Source organism: Perca fluviatilis, chromosome 4 (genome assembly GCF_010015445.1).
Source record: "Perca fluviatilis chromosome 4, GENO_Pfluv_1.0, whole genome shotgun sequence".
NCBI classification, from domain to species: Eukaryota; Metazoa; Chordata; class Actinopteri; order Perciformes; family Percidae; genus Perca; species Perca fluviatilis.
In genome coordinates, this window is record NC_053115.1 from 6,274,848 (window position 1) to 6,294,630 (window position 19,783).

Sequence of the window (19,783 nt, forward strand, 5' to 3'; positions counted from 1 at the left end):
ACCTCCAAGGCATCTCACCTTGTCAAAAGAGTAGGTGTATTAAATTGATATCCCTTTTACTTTGTCAGGGCTGCACAGTTAATTCTATTAAAACAGTGATTTAAGTCATTAATTGCATTGTATTAATACGGAGGACCACACCACACTAAATTTCTCTCTTAAAGTATATCACCACGTGACAAAAGATAAATCATTTTAGCCTCCTACAGTCCATCACCATACGATACCAAAAGGTCTCATAGACACAATGAAAGTAGGAATTGTTGCAAGGAAATATCTTTAGTTGAAGATAATCTTATTTTTTAATTTTGAGTAAGACAAATAGGATTTTAATTTTATAAGGAATTCCCCACTGTCCACCCAGTGTATTCAAATGAATTGTACTCTAAACTGAGAGGGTAATTTCTTGAAGGTGTGGAAGATGAGGCACTGTATCTCCCCACATGTACAATTAGTGTTTGTTACAACCAGTCAAACCTGGTTAGTTTGTCCCAATCCATCGGTGGTTAACTCTGTGCCTCCGACAGCTGTTACAACACTTACGATAGTATTCAGGCACCCGGTTTGTCTTCCTATGCTACACATTTTCTGCTTGACTGTTTAAAGTTATTGATGACCTTTCTGTTTTCCACATCACTAAACTCTTTCATGCATCAGTGGGCCAGGCCTATGGTGCTCAGATCTAATCTGCAATACTCAGCTAGCAGTTAGCACTGCGTCGGAAGTGATGAGTTGGGTCCCGTTGATTATGGATTTCAAACTTGGGAGCAGTAAATTGGCAGGACCTTTTAACTAATGATTTTTTCATTTCAAAATGTAGATGTCTGTATAATTATTTTAGGAAGCCACTGTTAGCAAATACAATATTTTTTCCATTTGCCAAGACAATGAAAGAAACAAAAGGTTTTCAAACAATAGGTCACTGTAACGGAGTAATTAAAGAAAAGTAGGTAGGTGTGCAATCTGCAGGTGTGTTTTGGGTAATATCATTTTTCAGTCTACATTGTTGGCTGAGATGGATTAGAGTCATAGAGGATCATTTTTTTCTGCCAAAACGATGGACTGAATGAATGCATTTGAATTAGCCTTTCAAACATTTGATAGCACTAATTAAGTATGAACTTGTAGATAGCAGTTTTGAGTGAAAACAATTGCTCACATTATCTGGAGTATAATTTGTTTCTGTTGTCGTAAATTCTTTTGACATTAATGTTCAAAGTCTTGGAAGCGGCCAGACGCTATCTGTTATAAATTACAACAATGTGTTTGGGGAGGATATAACTCTCATAAATATAAATTTGATCCACCCCCCCTCCCCCTGCTCACAAAAACCCTGTCCTCTTGACCTGATAAGTGAGTCAGTGGTAGCTCAGGCTCATGTTGCTCAGGTGTGTGTGTGTGTGTGTGTGTGTGTGTGTGTGTGTGTGTTTGTGCGTGTGTGTGTGTGTGTGTGTGTGTGTGTGTTTAGGCACACCCTCTGAGGTTGCTCTGTAAGAGAGTGAGTTCTTGTAGCTGCACAACATCATTTAAGCTGTCTGGGAGAGGCCAGTGGGACAGTGACAAGACAAATTTGTCGGTAATATGAAAGCAAAGAATGTGGCGAGCCATGAAGTGCTCACAGAACAGCAGCACATCAGGGACAGCGGTGGGTAATGCGGCTGACCTGTCAGTGATTGATACGTCCAGCAGTGGGCTACTGGTAATAGTTCCTGCAGCATTAGGACAGGACATATTTCAGGCCTAAGGGGTGCATATCAGCAGGCCAGTGATTACGGCAACATAAACAGGGGTGCAGTAAAGGTCCCAGCCTGACGGAACAATAAACTAATAGCGATGTCACTGTCCCCCCACGGCACCAGCACTGTGTGTGAGAAGTAACAGCTCGGTTTAAAGAGCCCAGAGCACTGGGGGACATTTTTTATTTGGGGGATGATGGCCTGCAACTGATGTCATTATGAACCTTAAATCAACTTTCTGCTTGCTTGAACATGGTCACCTGGGTACAGGGGGACAAGGACAGGAAAAGGTTGAAGAGCTCGGCCTGTCTCTCTGCCAAAGCTACCTGCAGAGGTAAAATTGAGTTGGGAGGCCGGTGATCAATCAAGTGTCCCAACAACATACATTTTTTAAAGTGCTTGTCCGTATTTCCCAGTCGTAATGAGTGGAATAGTTGTGTTGAAAAATGGAAAGGGGAAAGATAAACCAATCCGGCATTTAAAGGATGGACAAACTGGGGACCCAAGGAAGAGGATTTACAGATCAATGTCATTATGTGTCCCACAGTAATCAGATGGAGAGCAACTCAATGCATTTTGTCCAAACACAAAATATAATACCCTCTGAGACATTTGTGTAATGACATTTTATTGTCACTTATGTGGAATCATGAGCCATAGCTGTTGTTGAGTTTGAAGAGGTTAGGGTTAGATAGGAGTACCGAGAGGGAAGAGGCGAACGGAGAGCAATAAAACTAGGGACTAGATTCAGAAAGAGACAGCTTGGTCCCACTCTGTTACCTCTCTCATCAGACCGGTCTATCCGCTGCGGTTTCATCTGAGTAAACAGTGGTGTCGGGGTCACCAGGACTGCTGGGTAATTGAGCCAGTGTGGGCCGCCCTGTCAAGCACATCGGCTAAAAATACATCGCCCACTGTCACCGGGCACCAAGTGGGGGGAAAATGATTGTTCCCGCTGTCGGAGTGCAGGACACTCGCATCACCAGTGACCTTCCGCTTCCCAACCAGCCATCACAGAAAAAAAAGAGAGAAAGAAACAAAATAAACTTTTGCTCCAAAGTCTCCTCATACCATCACAACAACAATTGATCCTTTGAAAGCAACTGGAAATGAGCAAGCTGTGGATTAGCATGCTATGACACAGAGCGCAATATTAAGCATGTTTAGCCTGTCATGGACGTGCACTTCCATTAGGGCACATCAAGGCATTGAAGAGAATAAGGGAGAATACAGGCAGGCAGAATAGAGCCAGCGTGTTGAAATATTCCAATGAGGAAAGACGCTTCTTGGAACGTGGAAAGGTTATTGATTTGTCCTGTAATCATTTCCTGCTCTTTGATATGCAAACGATCTAGTGTGAATTTACAGCAATCCTATCAGACTCATTTCACAGTTCTTAGCCCCTGCGTCTCTCTGGAGTCCTCCGCCTCATTAGGCCAATGTTCTCCATTACCAGCATAATTAAAATCTTTAGTAGCTTATCACATTAAAAATATTTTTGCTGATCGCATTGAGATCTTCACCTCACAGTTATTTTCCACAACAGGAATAAATTAAGACTAAGCATTCTGCACACAATGTATTACAATCTGGTGCTTGAAAGGAGCACTTCTGGTATCTATAGAGCTGGTGATGAGAAACGGGGAGTGGGGGGGGGGATCTGGAGAATATAAACCCAAGAAGATAAGCATGTGCAAATCATCTTTCATTCGCCAGTGCTCATTTTGAGAATGGATTTAATTAATTGTAATGTTAAACGAGCGGTCTTGCCCATTTGCTCTGTGGTTAAATTCACCACGTATCCAAGGGATTCTTTCACCATGGTTAGAAACATGTGGCTTATTTAAGCACAGATTTGAATACCCAATACAAATCCACATATTCCCCTATTAGATCTTTTAGTAAGCTATTAAAATCAGGGTTACCCAGATGTGGTATGTTTTGACTGAAAATACAAATAGCCACAGATTCTGCACCCGTGAGGCTTGATCTTATTTTACGTATCCGCTTTATCCTCATTTGTGTCAAATGAAAGCAGACTTCTCTGGCACAGTAACCGACACAGCATAGATGGACACATGTATTATGTGCAAACAAAGGCTCTCTTCTCCCAGACATGGAAAGTGGGGTGCACAAACACAGCATTATCCTTCTTCATCCCGGCTCTGGCCCTGGGTGTCGGGACCACTGTCACTCATAGGCAGAAGAAAACACATGCACTTGGTAGATGTGTTTCCAGCACAGAGAAAATGTCTTCTGTCTTTAAGGGATTTTTTTTTTTTTTCAAAGGGCTGTGTGAGCTGCAGCGTGCTTGACTTGTTAAATGAGGTTTAAGTCTTCTGTGTCAATTGGAGGCGGTGCAGAGCTTTAAGTATTTTGCACATTAATGCGCTTTTGAGAATATTACCCCAGGGTCCTGTTTCTCAAGGAGGCAGGGGTGGGATGTTTTCTAGTGTTGCTATTGTAAACTTTTTGTTGTGTATGTTGTGCACATCTCTGTTGTTGAGAGAAAAATTATGGTGATTATTCAGATTTCATGCCTTGTCTGGGTGTTAATTATTTACTCTGTGGGCATGAAATCTGCGTGAATGCCAGGGATTTGTGTGTACAAACACACTTCAGATCACAGGACAAATGGGAGGGAGAGAAGGAGGTGGAGGAGAGGAGGGGAGGCAAGAGCTCTACCGTGCATTACCCTGTAGTGGAATATTTTCTAATTAATACTCTGCTTTGTTTACAGACGCTTTGATTTAATTAAGTGATGAAGAAGAGAGTTGGATTAGCTGCTAATTGATTTAATTATCCAATTTGTTTGTCTCAGGCATGATTCCAGCAGAGCTGCAGCAACTATGGAAGGAAGTGACAAATGCTCACGTGAAGGAGGAACACAACAACAGCAGCAACAACGGCCACCGGGGCCTTGACCTGTCCTCCCCGGCACCGCCTAAGAACCCACTCCACAACCAGCATGCCCCCACCAACGGGCAGTACCTGAGTCACAAGAGAGAAGGGTGAGTCTCAAGGACATTTGTGTATTTCTCGTTTTGTTTTCTTTTTTCCTGCACATGTCTTCACATCGTTCCTCACAATGAGGACATGGGTCAGTGAAGACACACAAGCTGTCCTTTCTTTTTGTCTTTTCTTTTTATTTATGTGTATACATGCGAGTATGGATGTAGGTGTGCGTATGTATATATATGTATATATGTATGTATATACTTATGTGTATGTATGGGCTGAATGTTGTCATGCCTCTTAATACTGCAATATGTTTTTTGTTTTATTTGTTTCCAATAAGGAGTCGGTAGGGTGGGCGAGGCGGGATGAGGGAGAGCTTTAGGGAGTATGAATGTCCATGCGCCGTATTGTCTTTGTCTAATGTCTCGGGGACCCCCTCGAAAACGAGATGCTTCATCTCAAGGGGTTATGCTCCTAACAATAAATTTCAAATTTCAAAATGATCGCTTTTATACAACAAGAATCTTTTAAAGCACTGTTCCTTACCTTATTTGTAACCTACATCTGGTAATTAAACTTGTGAAACAGTCTTCACTGTCATCTTTTCATAAAGCAAACAGAAGGAATTTCCATTTAAAATAGCAATTTCTCACAGGGACCCAGTTGATAGACATGTCCCCATAGGGTTTGCATAGAGATTACTCTTAATTTATAGTGTGTAAGTATTATTTCCATTAAGGCCAACACTTTTCTATGTGTCTGGATACAGCTAGGGATTTCACAGAAACACCTGGAAAAAAATACAGGGATTTCGAGAAATGTGCCCACAGTCGAAATTGGATCACCAAACTATTAATGAGGGGGTCAGGTTATTGAACCCCCTCATTAATTGACGACCTGTATAATCAACCTGACAATTATCTGTCACATCAGAAATAACAAAAGCATTACAAGAACAACATGCTATTATATGCCAAAAACAACATACCCTGGGTGGGTGTATCATACTTTCAAAACCAGGGTGAATCATCTATGAAAGGCGTTTGCTCTGTGAGCTGTGTGTCTGTGTCTTTAAGCAAGGAATTAATTTGGCATCTTACACATTTGCTTGTGTTCTTGCACCAAAGCCTGATCTTTGAACTGCTAGTGAGGAGCCTCCAGGCACCGTGAGCTCACGGCATAACATCTGACTTGTGTTTCAGTGATCAAAACCTACGCGTCATTATGAAAGCATTGCCGATGAAAACACGTGACTTTGAGAGGAAATGCTATGATTCACTGATGGAGAGATACCAACGGAAAGTAGCTATTTCTTTTCAAGCAGTGGTATCGGTTTTAAACAGATTAATATTACCTCCACAGACTTATCCTCTTTACTGTGTTTCAGAGTTATCTTCCAGCACAGACACCGTAGAAAAATAAAATAAAATAAAAATGGGCGATAGTTGCTCCCATGGTTGACAGTATCCACAGGCTTCCAGTCCTCCTTCATCCAGAGTCTAGCTCAATGTCTGTTTTTTTTTTAAGTTAAAGACAAATTGCATATTGATTCGCTCACTCCATCACACGTTGTCACAAGCGAGCAAACAAGGTGAGCATCGGTGGCAGGAAAAGGCAAAAACCAGCCTCAGCTGAGGGCTCCATGAAACATCGGAGAAGACATAACGCAAGAGCTGGCAGCCCCTCCGCCTCGCGCTGACTGTCAGAGATTAAAGAAGATGTCAACAGCAGTTTAACACAAGCTTAAGTGAAGAAGGCAGTCTCAGTCTGAATATTCTCGCAATATCTTAGATCTGTCAGAAAACCAAGCAGGTGATTCTCATCCAGCCCATCTACTCGAGGAAGTCGTGGATTACCTACCAAGACTTTCCAATGTGCAATAATGATCTGTGAATAGATGGCTGATACAAAGTGAACACAAAACATTGCTCATTAAATGCTGAATGATGCCAATTTAGATCCACACAACCAATAACCCTTTCTTGCGTTCATTTTGGAACATTTAAATCACGCAACTATCAAGAGCATTGTTCCTCTCATTTTGATGATGCAGGCTCAATTCTGATCAGACTCCATGGGAAGAACATTTTATTAAGTATGGTTATTCTAAGCAAGGCTCTGAGAAAACGTCTGTGTTATAATCCAGGGATTTGAATAATCAGGTTGAAGATAATGGGCTGGGCCGGGCTGGGCATAAATAGAGAGCATCCACTCATCCTCCCAGTGCTGTGAACTTAATGAACTTTTAATTGATGCGGTTTTGCAAGTCCTTTTGTCATGCAACAGAAACAAGCCTCTCTGCTGATGGGCCTGTTTTCCCGACTGGCTTCAGATTGGTTTACAGCAGGCCCTAAGTACCATGTAGTTAGTTTCATGTGTCATATAAAATCTGTCCAGGCACAACGACGCCTGCAACTAAAACCTTAAGTGCATCCACAGGAATCACTCACCGGCTTTGCACTTCCGTCTTAAGGAAGGAGGAGAAATTCAATCACTGCCGGCTTGACACACCGAAGACGAGGCACGTGTTCCTGCTTTTACTTGTCTCAAAGAACACTCTGGCAAGGCAGGCTGTGATTTCTGTTTGTCTGAACAACATCTCTGATATGACCAGGGCCTGAGTCACTCAATCTGTCAGGCCGTGTTGTTTCCCAGCCCACAAACTGTGATGCATAGATGAAGATATACCCCTGTGAGCCAGGTCATCTTTATTCAATGATTTGCTTATTTAAATGAAATGTGGCTGATCTGTATCTGACACAAATTCCCAATACAGTGCTGCATCAGCTTTGTAAGGGGGAGCATCCTCGCAAAGCGCTTGGCCCACTTTACTTCCCAACAACCATCACAGCAATCTGTTAAGGAGATAAATAATCAGATTTGGCACAGCACTCCCATCTCTCTTGCCTTTCATTTGTCTTACACCAGAAAAAAAAAAGAAAACTGCTAATTAAATCATTTAGGGTAAACCATGCAGTGGCACAGGGAAGACGAACGGAAAGGATCGAGTACAGGGCCTAGAGAGTTAAAAACGGGGAGGGTTGCGGCTATGAATGGAGGATTGAGGGGGAGGACACAAGGGAATAGGCTAACATTAGTTCCAATGGTGAGGGAGAGTGTTGTGACTGGCTTCACACACATTGTGGCCAAACTCTGACCTAGCATGGTGGACATCAATCTTCCCTTTTTTTGCTGATAGATTGAGTCCATCAGCACACAACGCCATAGATCATGACTTATGGCCCAAAGCATCTCATCAAAAGAAGTGAACTAGAAAACAAGTGGCCAGCAGCTGTCTGAGTCATCTCTGTTTCTGTCTACACATAAACACAATGCAACACCTTTCGCTCCCGGTCTATAGGCAATTTAATGTTCCTTCTCCAGTAAAGGAAGCTGATGACGTGGTTTTCCTCATCGCTGTTACAGGATCATTAGAGTGTTCTTTCCCCAGGGCTGCCTGGCAATAAAAACATCCTGACAGACCTGTCGTGGGTGCAAATCAAATTTAACGCAACGCAACTGCGGAGCGGTTTTCCTTAATATTTTTTAAACATTTTCTCAAATGGGACCAAACCCCATGAATCCTACACTCTTTTCCTATTACACTAATGTAGCTCATTTGGTTTAAATTCTGTCATTTACTACTGTTTAGCAAGCCACCGTTTAAAAGGGCTCTTCTGCCACCAGCCCCTTGCAGCGCTTTGTGCTCACTGATTCCCACCACACTCCACATTTCAATTTCTTATTAATACAGAATTAACCAACAACCCTGCTCGCAAAGAATTGAAAAAGGATCTCTTTAAATTAAAAACCAGCGTTACCTTCACCAGTACACACATTTCCTTGTTAAAAACTCATTATTAATAGGTCTTCCGCCATCTATTTATTAGCTGTATCAAAACAGAGGTCTTAATGAGAATGCATTATTCATAATTGAATTTAAAAAAGAAATCTGAAAATATCAAGAAAAAAAAGAAGCTGCTAACCACATTCATGAATGCTTGACTGCTTCCTAATTGCAATGCAATTATCACATGTTATGAACAATGTGAACTCCTAAGCAAGTAATTATAACACAAGAAAACCTGTGACGACCTTTCAAATTTCCTACTTGAGGTACATCTTTACTAACAAATGAGATTTTAATCTGGACATCGGCTTGTTTAATCCTGCAAACTTGGCACGCCATGGTTAGATTACTTTTTGTTTTAACTAATTCATTTTTACATCCAGTTTTTTTAAGCATAGCAGATGGATGATTGGCTAAACAATGCAACATGTTATTCTCTGTATTTATTTTTCCCTCTCTATCCTTAAAGACATCCCCTGAAGTAGTAGTATCAGACGTTATCTCTTACTGAATATATGTATATAAATGAGATTTTAGTGGTTGGAGTTATTCCCACATGGCAACACAACCGTTTGGTGGTGTAATGAATCTCCCTATCTGGCCCGTTGTCTTAGAGAGCAGGGCTCAGATTGGAGGAGAAGCAGAAGCGTTGTGCTCACGAGCCACCAGAAGCACAGGTGGTAGCGATATAGGCCAGTCCCCCAGGCTCTTGTAGCTGAAAGTTGTGTGTCTTGTATAGTGCCTGTGTCCATATGGCTGCCTGTCTTGTTCTCCTAGCAGACACTGCCTCCACACAGGCCGCTTTCCCTCAGCGCTGATTGTGGTTAGCTGTGGTTCCACGCCTCTCGCCATATGGAAGAGGTTGTAAAGTTTGTTTTTCAGGGACGTTCCCGCTATTTAGACTGATTGTACAAAGCCATACGCTCCCCCGTAGATGCGGTGCTTGTCAGCCCCCGGTGACATGGATTGGTCAGTAGATAAATTGATACCAGGCGGGGATGTTTACAGTTTGTGCACGGTGTGAAAGCGCCTGGTGCTTTCGGGGGGTTTCATGTTGTGGTGCACGCTCCTCCAGGTGGGCTCTGGGACCTGATGCAGCAGGCAATGCCGGGCAAAAGCAGCGGCTGAGGGAGCCCCCTAAAGGTCTTGATCAAAGTGAATTGCAGCATGGCTCAGTGATACTAACTAATTACATATTGATTTGGTTGTGCTTTCACAACACGAGTCCCTTCTTTTAAGAGAAGAGCAAGCAGAGATCACACAGGTACACTGATTCCACACAGGCCAAGGTTCACATATTAAGTTGAAGTCAAGGTTTTCATGTGGAAACTACATACAGTACACACAGGGAGGTGCTAACCAGGCATCAGCTTAACAGGAGAAACCATCTTCTGTGACCCCTCGTCATGTTATGATATGTTTGTACCGTCTTTGTATCCTTGTAATTCTTTATGTTTGTCTTTGACGAATTTTTTTTTTTTTTTTTTTTAAAAAAAAGGGCTTCCCCACACCCCCCTTTTTTGTGGGGGGTGTTTTTGAAAGTGGCCTGGATGTGAGGCGGTGTTTGATGATTTCCATTTATTTCTTTGGTTTATCCCGTTTGTTACCCGGATCAAAGAGCATGCGCAGCGCGCGTTGTTAGATTCCTGGGCGGGTGCCTGGGTTGGCCCTCTCTTGACAAGGGTATGGTGGCGGGGTCGCCTTCTGAGAACGGCATGGGCCTCTAATTCCTGTGATAAGCGCAGTTCCCATGGTGACTGGGGCCGTTTTTCCCAAACAAACAACGGTAGGATGTTTATCTGTGGCAGCCCACACTTAGGGCGCTCTGCATGTTTGCCCTTGTCACTGGACAGGGGGATTGGTGTGTGTGTGTGTGTGTGTGTGTGTTTGCCTTGCTCAGCTCTTTCTGTCTTTCTCTCTGTGCTTTATGTGTATTTCCCTCTCCTTTCTCATGCTCTTACTGTAGTTCTTTGACTTGTGTTTTGGTGTACAGTGTTGTTTATTTTATTGAAGGCCTGTACCTCAGGCCTGTGTTAAAATCAAACATGTGCACTGCACTTGGAGAGCTCCAGCTAAGTCAGCATCACCTGTGTAACAGGTTCGACAGCCTTCCCAGCCTGACACAGGCCTTTTTGTTTTGCATCATGTTTCCCAGTCTAAGTCAGACCGCTGGTTTACTAATCAACCCTATGTGCAGTGCGCTCTCAGTAATCCAACACATAACAGCGCCATGGTTACGGAGAGGATGAAAACATCTGCATTGTGGCAGCAGATCAATGGCTCACTGTCACCGCGGATTAGTCGCACTTTAAACAAGATATGACACAATTCCATTATCCTAAAACAAGCACTCAGCGAACACAGACGGAGAGAAAGGTGCTGCAGAGGGACGCCTCACAGGCAGCTGAAAGTTTTTCACTGTCTTTGTCAACATTTTGAATCCTCTTCATCGTTTACTTAAATCCACTTAGAGAGCAGTTGGCTTCAGAAAAGCGCATTGCTAAATTGTTTGGTAGTAAAGTACAATTTCTTTGCAAATGAAAAAAAAAAGAGGCAGTTATGTATTTTTATTTTTGTTTAATAAACGTCCTGTGACACATTGTTATTAAACCAGATATTACACACGTAGACGCATATTTTGGCTTTCGGAGCGCCCTCTTCAATCCATCACTATTTATTGTATTCCGACTTTGCCTCACCCTTTGTTTATAGAAGAGAGGGGAATTAAATTCCGTGCGCCCGGTAGAGCTCTGCCTTGAAAAGTCTCTAAGTGCACTCTGCTATGTTTTTACAAGTGTTTTTATCATGGCAACATCTTGTTTACTTTAGTTGCCTGCTCTAACTGCTCGGAACATGTTAAGAAAACATTTGGGGAGAGTCTCCACAAAGCTGCCTTTGTTTTTAACAGCAGGCAAGGGTGCGAGCCGCTCACCAAGGTGTTAACTCTCAAACCCTTAAGCACTTCCACATGAAACCCAGCAACTGATACTGCTGGCCCACCAAAAACAATATCAAAAATAAAAACAAAGAATAATAGTCTCCAAAGGTTGGGAGAAATGGTAAATATAAGAATATGTTGTCATGTTTCTCAGGTGTGTGTGTGTGTGTGTGTGTTTGTGTGTGTGTGTGTGTGTGTGTGTGTGTGTGTGTGTTTTTTTTGTGTGTGTGTGTGTGTGTGTGTGTGTGTGTGTGTAGTTGTGTGTGTGTTGTGTGTGTGTTTTTGTGTTTTGTTTGTGTGTGTAGTCAGCAGAACACAGTGTACTGTGTACCAGAGAGAAAGAAAGGTGAGGAGGACTCTAACGTCAACCAGATTTCTGCTCCACTTGCCAACAGCAACAACTGACACAGAGCTGAATGTTTTTTTTTTAAACTGTGTGTGTGTTTGTTCTATCTTTTTAAGAAAACATTACATACCTACACGCACTATCTCGATAAATACAAAGCACCAAATCCCTGTTCCTGTTTTCGGGTTCAGCACACAGAAGGGCGGGGTTAAGTTCGTAGCAGAGCCTGGTGTTGTTTTTTTTATGAGGGGGTCAAGACCCTTCTCTTCAGTGTCCAGTCAAAGGTCAGAGCCTGTAAAACACTGCAGTGCCCTCTAGTGCTGCACTGTCGCTCTGTTGAAACCACTAAAACTCATCTCGCACACCTCAACACAAGTAATTGTTATGTAGAAGTTATGCTGCCTTGTACCACTGCAAACCATGCAGACAAGTGAAAAAAACACAAATAAGCCAAAAAATAAATTCATGTAAAATAACAATAAGGTGAGTTTTAAATGCTGAAATCCTGTTCAAATGTATAAACTTAAAATGAATAATGATAATACAAGAAATCATTAGAAGTCTTCTTTTTGAATGCATTTTAAATGTATATCCTACTGTAAAGATTTGTGCATTTCATTTCAAATTCAGCCCAACAGTGAAGAAGATAAAGCGTCCTTAGAGACAGCCTTAAGCTCTGGGTATAGTCTATATAATTAGAAATTCTAAAGGAAGAAAAAAATACATAGGGAAACTAACTCATATGTTAAAAGCCCACTGTTACAGGAATGTCTATTTAACTTGTTTTATTGTGGCAATTTGCATTAGGGACTGTCATCCTGCCAGAGAGCTTTTAAAAGTGGCTTCATTTGAAGTCCAGAAAGTGACACATGCCAACGTTCATAGCCTCTCTCGATGTCAATTCCCTGTATCCCCTGCTCCCGTGTCCAGACACTCCTCTCAAGGCTGCATTAGGGCCATTTGAATATTTCATTTCCTATTAATTATGCACTGTGACTCTCCATGTCATTAGAAGAAATAAAGTGGAATGTAACAAAGGATGAAAAGAAGCAGGGCACATGTCTCCTATGAACAGAGAAATTCCAAAGCTGCTCACGTAGGCCACCCTTCATTGAAAATGCAGTCTGTGCCAGTTAAATTGAAGTTGAAACGCCTTTACCTATTATTTTCTTCTTTGAAATTTAGTAAGATGTCCTGAAATGTTTACCAGTTTCATTTTCAGACCTACTTAATTAAATGGGCATTTATTTGACTCAAACAAATGGAAAGCCCCTGAAGAAGTCTAAATTGATTTCAGGAAAGGGGGATATTACCCACGCTTTCTTTGAATATGCCTTTTTAATTTCTTTTTTTGCCACAATAATTAACTTCAAGTGCTGAATGTATATCACAGTCATTTTGAAAAATGTATTATCAAAACACAATAGGAGGACCTGAAGGGGGGGGGAAAAGACCACACTTCCCATAAAGATTTAAATCATTCACTTCAAGGTTGAAAATACCACAGCTGAACAGAAACCTTCACATTTCAAGCAGGGCACTATCAATTTTCCCTCCCTTCACATGCGTCTGTTTTCTGAGTGTCTGTGTGGTGTTTAATGCACAAATGTGTTGTCTGTACATAAAGCAATGGCTTCAAATTTATTGGGCCATCATACCGCCAGCGCTGCTACTGTGCCTTCACAGGTTGACTCTGGCTATTTTTGATTTGCAGTAAATGACAGAAAAAGTGCATTTGAAAAGGCGGGCGCGTCACACACCTCTCTCCCATCTGCCGGCGCCACTGTGTGCACACAGACATGCCTGGTGACAGTGACCTACATGGTCACCGAAGATGTGATATAATTTATGATATATATAATATATTGGATCCATTAGCGAGCATAATGAAGTAGTGAAATGAAAGGGTATTTGTGAAATCAGTTCAAACATCCTGCTCGGATTATGATTAAATGATTAATGAAATGCCCCTGCATAAGCATTTTCAAACAGTAATTCATGCGGCGGCTGATAAAATTCCTCCAATCATATTTCCTTCACTCGTGAACCTTATCTCCACCATTTTATATAAATCACAGGAAAAAAAACCCCGTCTGCTACCCAGCGAGCTACTTATTTAGATTAGTTATAAACGTGCAGGAAAAGAGAACATCTTCCCTGTATAAAATAATCACGCATAATTATAACCATAATTCAAGTTTGTGACAGATCCCATCTCCTCGTCCTGTTGTCCTCTGCGTTTTGGTCTGGCTTTATGTGAATTCACTTAATTACACAATTAACAGAAAACACACCAAAAAGGGGCAAATCCAACCAACAAGGCAAAAAGAAGCTAAAATTATGGCATTATGGCACTGGAGCATAATGTAGCAAAGGAGTTCAGCCTGAAATTCTTCAATCATTCCTCTTATCTGTGAGGTAGTTGGAGCAGACAGGACTGTCATCAAATATTAAGTGTCTTTCTCATATGTTAAGAAGTACGTATTTCTGCTGGTTCTGCAGACATTTTATGTGTAGTCTTTAGTTCCATGTTAAAGGTCTGAGTCTAAGTGTTGCCACATATTCACAATGCATTGTGCTTTACCCAATGAGCACATTGCCTCATTAAACCAGACATCTTTGGTTTCTTACATCTAAAAGGCTGCAGAAGTTGAAAGTCAAACTGACATGAGCGTTTTTTTTTTCTCTGTTTTTTGTTTTCCAGGCATCTTAACAATGAGCACGCCCTGGATGACAGGAGCACGGCCCAGTGTCGGGTGCAAATGCAGGTCGTACAACAGCTGGAGCTGCAGGTATTGTCTCTCAGTTTGTTTTGGCCCAAATATTTATGTGTCTTCTTCTCCTGACACTTCCTCAGTGTCTGCCGAAACCCCTCCGCGTCCGTCCGATATATCAGCCACGGGGTCACTCTAAAGGAGGCAGCAGAGTGAAATAATTTTGTACATTTGCAAGTAACCAGTCATTAAAAATGTGTTATGTATGCATGACAGCCAGGAAAAGATATATGAAGGGCCCGGGGCTAAGTAGAGAAGATAATTACATTTTGAATTTTACTGGGTTTTAAAGTTATTTATGACTTTTAACTGTTTGGCACCAACAATAAAACACTTGGTGAAATGCCTGGGCAGCATAGTGTGGATAGGCACTCAATGTTGAGTGACAGAAAGGTTATTGGAGCCCACCGCAAAAAAACGTTTGATAAGTAGTGGGTTTAATACGAATTACCCTATGTGTGATCTTTAATTGTCTTTTTCTGCGAGAAAGAAAAATCTGAAAGTCTACATTAAGAATGCACTTATGGAAAAATACTTGGTTAACTGTCATTCCATTAGGAGGTCCATGTAATGGCCAGTGTGTCATATGTGTGTCTGTGTGCAAATGGTGAACACTATGATAATGTAAGCTTGCACTTATTTATAAGGATTACAGGGAAAAATAAAACCAACCATCCCATTAAACTGTGTTTTTATTAATTAGCTGCTGCTACAGTTGTAAAGTAAATACAGCAAAGATCAAATTTAATGCTTTCCAGATTTTATGCAGCATTCACTTGTGGTTCAAAGTTTTGCCACATAATACCAAAAAAATTACGGATAATGGATATATAACAGTTGTGGTTTACTGGATGTTAACCTTAAACAATGAGAGTTGAGTTGCTTAAACATTACACCACACCAACGTCCTGTTATTTCCGCTCTGGTGGTGTATTATCCAGAGGGATGGAGCAAAGCTTTATCAGACACAGACTTCCTCTACATGCAGCCTATCACCATAATTTAAGCTGGCAGCTAAAACAGCGCTGAGTTTCAGACAGGTAGAAAGGGCCTGGGCCTGTTATTGGCAATGAGACGTAGTATGTTTTAACCTTGAATTGAAGACAGTAGTTAGGTTGCCTGAAGTGCAGAGTTATTGATAGCTTCCAAAAACAAATTATTAGACAGTCCCAAGACAAAAAAAGGATTGATTTATTCAAACATTGTAAAAGATGCCTTCTCTGCAAAAGGCATGTGTGGAATTAATAAAAGTATAGATTTATTTTTTTTTTGTTCACAAAAAAAATCTAATATGTTCTCTTTCCCCATTACAGCTATCGAAAGACAAAGAGCGTCTGCAAGCTATGATGACGCACCTTCATGTCAAGTCCACGGAGCCCAAAGCCACCCCACAGCCGGTGAGTGGCGACCCAGTCATACGTCTCTTTCTTGTCCCTCCCCCATCCTTTTGTTTGTCTTAATTGGCACACATGTATTCATTAATCCCTTCCTCCATCTTCTTATTTATCTGCTAAATAAAAACAGCTGTTCTCTTGAGGGAGGCAGTAAATATTGTTTGGACCACATCTGCTGACATCCGAGATTCAATTTGGTGTCTGTGATGAACTGGATGCACACACTGTTACAGCTCCAGAGAACTAGTGCCTGTTTGGGCAGACAGGAAAGATGAGAAAGCACAGGAAAATAGAAATAAAGCAATAATAACAGACTATATTTTATAAATAAAATATGTCATTTATTTTAAGAGCTTTTAACAGCAAAGTTACAGAGTGCTTTCCTGCCAGATAACATAAAATATAAGAAACATTTATTAAAATACCAACAACAAATTCATCCATGTAGAAAAATGGAGAGAAAAAAAAGACTGTGAATGAGACAATATCGGATGGTGAAACAATTGAAGCAACATATTAAAATTGTAATATTTCATGTAGGGGCTGAAAATAAGATATTATTGATTGATATGTAGAGATATAAGAAATGGGTTACTGATGTTGAAAGAAACATTCTAAGCTAAATGTAGTGTAAATTTAAAATATAGGTGGTAGTAGCACCTGCTGATTTAGATTTTAATGTAGATTTTTCTGTGATAACAGGTGCTTTGCTGAGGACATTTAAATCCTCATTTGGGCTTTAAAAAATCGTCCATCTTTAAAATTAGTAAAATTACATCAACGCTAATCTTAAGGCGAGGTGTAATTTAGTTTTACATTAAGTCAACTGTTTTTACCGTGATTAAGTTGTAGTCTTAACTTAAATGTTGTTTAAGGTTAAGTTTGGCAACAAAATAGACACCACAGTGAATTTAAAATCTTGCAGGATGAGGAATGAAACAAAAATGTCTTACTGGTGATTAACCAAAAAATTCTCTAGGTGAACAACTGAAACTTTGAGTAAATGTACAAGGAGATCAATGTATTATCTTCTTGACACATTCCAGACATCGCGCTTATCACTCTTAATATATGCCCTGCCATAATGCCCACTGCTTAATCCCTATCCTGTAGGGGCAAGGGCTTAACATATGGCATTTAAGTGGCTGCGCTATTTTGTCATGTTTAAGAAGGGGCCTCACCACCATATTTCAGTCTGTATGACAGTTCATTCAGTGATCATTTCACAGCGAGAATCTGAAATCACGCTCACACAGAATGCACAGTATGCATGCAGGAGTCTCGTCTCTCAGCGCACTGTGCGGCTTGGATAATTTATTTAGAGAGTCAGAGAGGTGGCTATTGACGTACCAACATAAACTGCCTGGAGATGTCGAGCGACAATAGACTCCGTTAAAGCTGCGTGTGTCACACACACTGATCGTGTAGATTAGAGTGCATATCGAGGGCTCTGACACAGGGACATTTGTATATGAAAAGTGGTAGAAGCGGCAGATAGCATCTTGAGTTCACTACCTCTCCTCTCTCCCCGGGGCCTGTGAGAATGGCTGTGTCAGAGCTCAGTGGTAACGCTCTCAAGGGGGTAAGCTGGGATTTTTATTCAAATAAATAGACTCCTATTCTCCAGCGCCACTTTGCCTGCTGCTATGAAATGCTATGATAAATATGTCTGGCTTCGGCTGGATGAGTGGTGGACTTACACAGGTCAGGGCCCATGGCCCCACTGAGGTTTTAGTGATATTGCAGCATCAGAGGTGTCTACCAAAAAAAGAAAAATCTCCTTTTGAGGAGATGCAGAATCAGAGTAGAGAGTAGAGCTGACTGGAGATACAGCCACTCTGAAGAAACAATTGTGTTCTTCCATTAATTGCTAGTTCTGCTTTTCTGCCGTTCTGTGCTGTTGCGTTTAATAAAGGCGTGTATAAGTAGCCAACTGTCATAGCAAAGTAGCTGGTTTACATTTAGTTATAATTAAAGACAAACAAACTGATACTGTGCATGCACAACGCCAAATGAATAGGATTCATTTTATTTTTCTGAGGTGGATGGGAGCGGGGGAAGATCAAAACCAAATGTGCCACATTAGCAATGTGTGTTTCTGTGTGTGCGTGTGTTTGTATTTGCCTGTGTGTGTGTGTGTGTGTGTGTGTGTGTGTGTGTGTGTGTGTGTGTGTGTGTGTGTGTGTGTGTGTGTGTGTGTGTGTGTGTGTGTGTGTGTGTGTGTGGGTGGGTGTCTGCACTTGGTGTCACTAAGCATTCTTGTCAGAAATCTGACCTTTTACACCATACATAATTAAGGAGGGACTTTTTGTTTATTTTCTTTAGCAGCTTGCCGAGTCAAAGCCAGTATAATTAGATCACCAATTACCATTTAATTAATTTCAGTCTGAAGTCTCATTTTGTCTAGGCACTGGAGTGAGCCCAAATGGTGAGGCAAACAAAGGCAAGGCTATTACCAGCCTGTCTGGCCTATTGTTGAAGCCTCTCTGTGTTTATGGCCAGGGAATATGGATGAAACATGAAACAAAGCCTGCTAATCCACAGGAAGAGAAGTCAACACCGCAGCCTCATTCTATTGATAGCATTGTGTCAGAAACACGCAAACCCAAGTGTGATTTATTTTGTTCATGATTTAGAATAACACGTCTTCGGCTACCGTTGGTGAGGATGTAGTCTACGTTTGTGGATCCCAGCAGTAATCCAAATTATTTGGGCAGACTCTGCCAAAAAGCCATAGTTCAGCCTCCAAAACATAAATAGACATTGTGAGGAGTTGGACACATGTCTGTTTAAGTGGGAGAATAAGAAAACAGAAATGTCGATCATTTTATTTAGAGCAATTTGCAACTTATAATAAGGTCTATTTTTTTTTGTAAAAATACAATAACAAATAAAACAAAACAACAATATTGTTATGACATTGTCATAAAATCTGGGGATGCCAATCTTGGATTTCTCATGTCTTTATTATTCCTGTTGGAAATGATTGTAATTGTAATAGAATGTAACATATTTGGTGGCTGAAAAGGATCTGTGTTGCTGTTTACAGTCACTTGTCTGTTCACTTTCACCTGTCGTCAAACGACTTGTGATCCCTCGTAATCATCAAATGATTTCAAAGATGAGCTGTGTCCTCCAAACACTGTCTCCCTTTTTCTAGCTCTCCATTTCTCTCACTGTATTTTCTCTGCTTTCTTTTTCTCACAGTCCAAAGTCATGTTTAATTTGGATACTGGCCTCCTTCGGCAAATTAGCAATTAGAACAATTTTGTGGGAATATGTATATGTGTCATTAGTTTTCCTGCCAATTAATAGCTGGATCAGGGGGTCAGGCTAGAATTTTCCACTTGACTGCTGCTCCAGTATGGAGGCTTGGCGCTTGGCTCGGAGCCGCCACAGCTGCTGGAAGCAATGCTATACCTTTGGAGCACTTGCCATAATTAGTTTACCTTGTAGCCATTATTACTTAAATCCCTCCTCCTCCTTAGTCCACCCAACCCATCCGCACTCACAGGCTTCAGTGGTAAAAACCAAATATTCTCTGCATGAGGCTGTCCGTGGAAATACTGTGATGCCATCTTTACCACGGCCATCGTGCCTCTGATGATGGAGGTCAGTCAGATACAGTAGTTAATCATCAGATCACCTCCATAAGCAGCTCCTAATTAGAGTCCTCACAATACAATTTCAGCTTGTAATTAGCCCAGATTGGCTTCTTCCTCTGGCTGCCTTATTAGCGGGGCTGCTCAGCGGTAGGTGAGAATCACACTGTCATTTTTCAGAGCTG

General features: G+C 41.3%; 1 protein-coding gene across 1 annotated transcript in view; it reads left to right on the plus strand.

Annotated features, from left to right (window-relative positions):
* Positions 1–19,783, plus strand: part of foxp1b (forkhead box P1b) — a 164,921-nt gene that overhangs the window by 135,385 nt on the left and 9,753 nt on the right. The window contains 6 exon segments of the mRNA XM_039797612.1: positions 4,558–4,747; positions 6,437–6,453; positions 6,653–6,665; positions 10,056–10,133; positions 14,533–14,620; positions 15,916–15,999. Coding sequence (XP_039653546.1) covers positions 4,558–4,747; positions 6,437–6,453; positions 6,653–6,665; positions 10,056–10,133; positions 14,533–14,620; positions 15,916–15,999 — 470 coding nt within the window.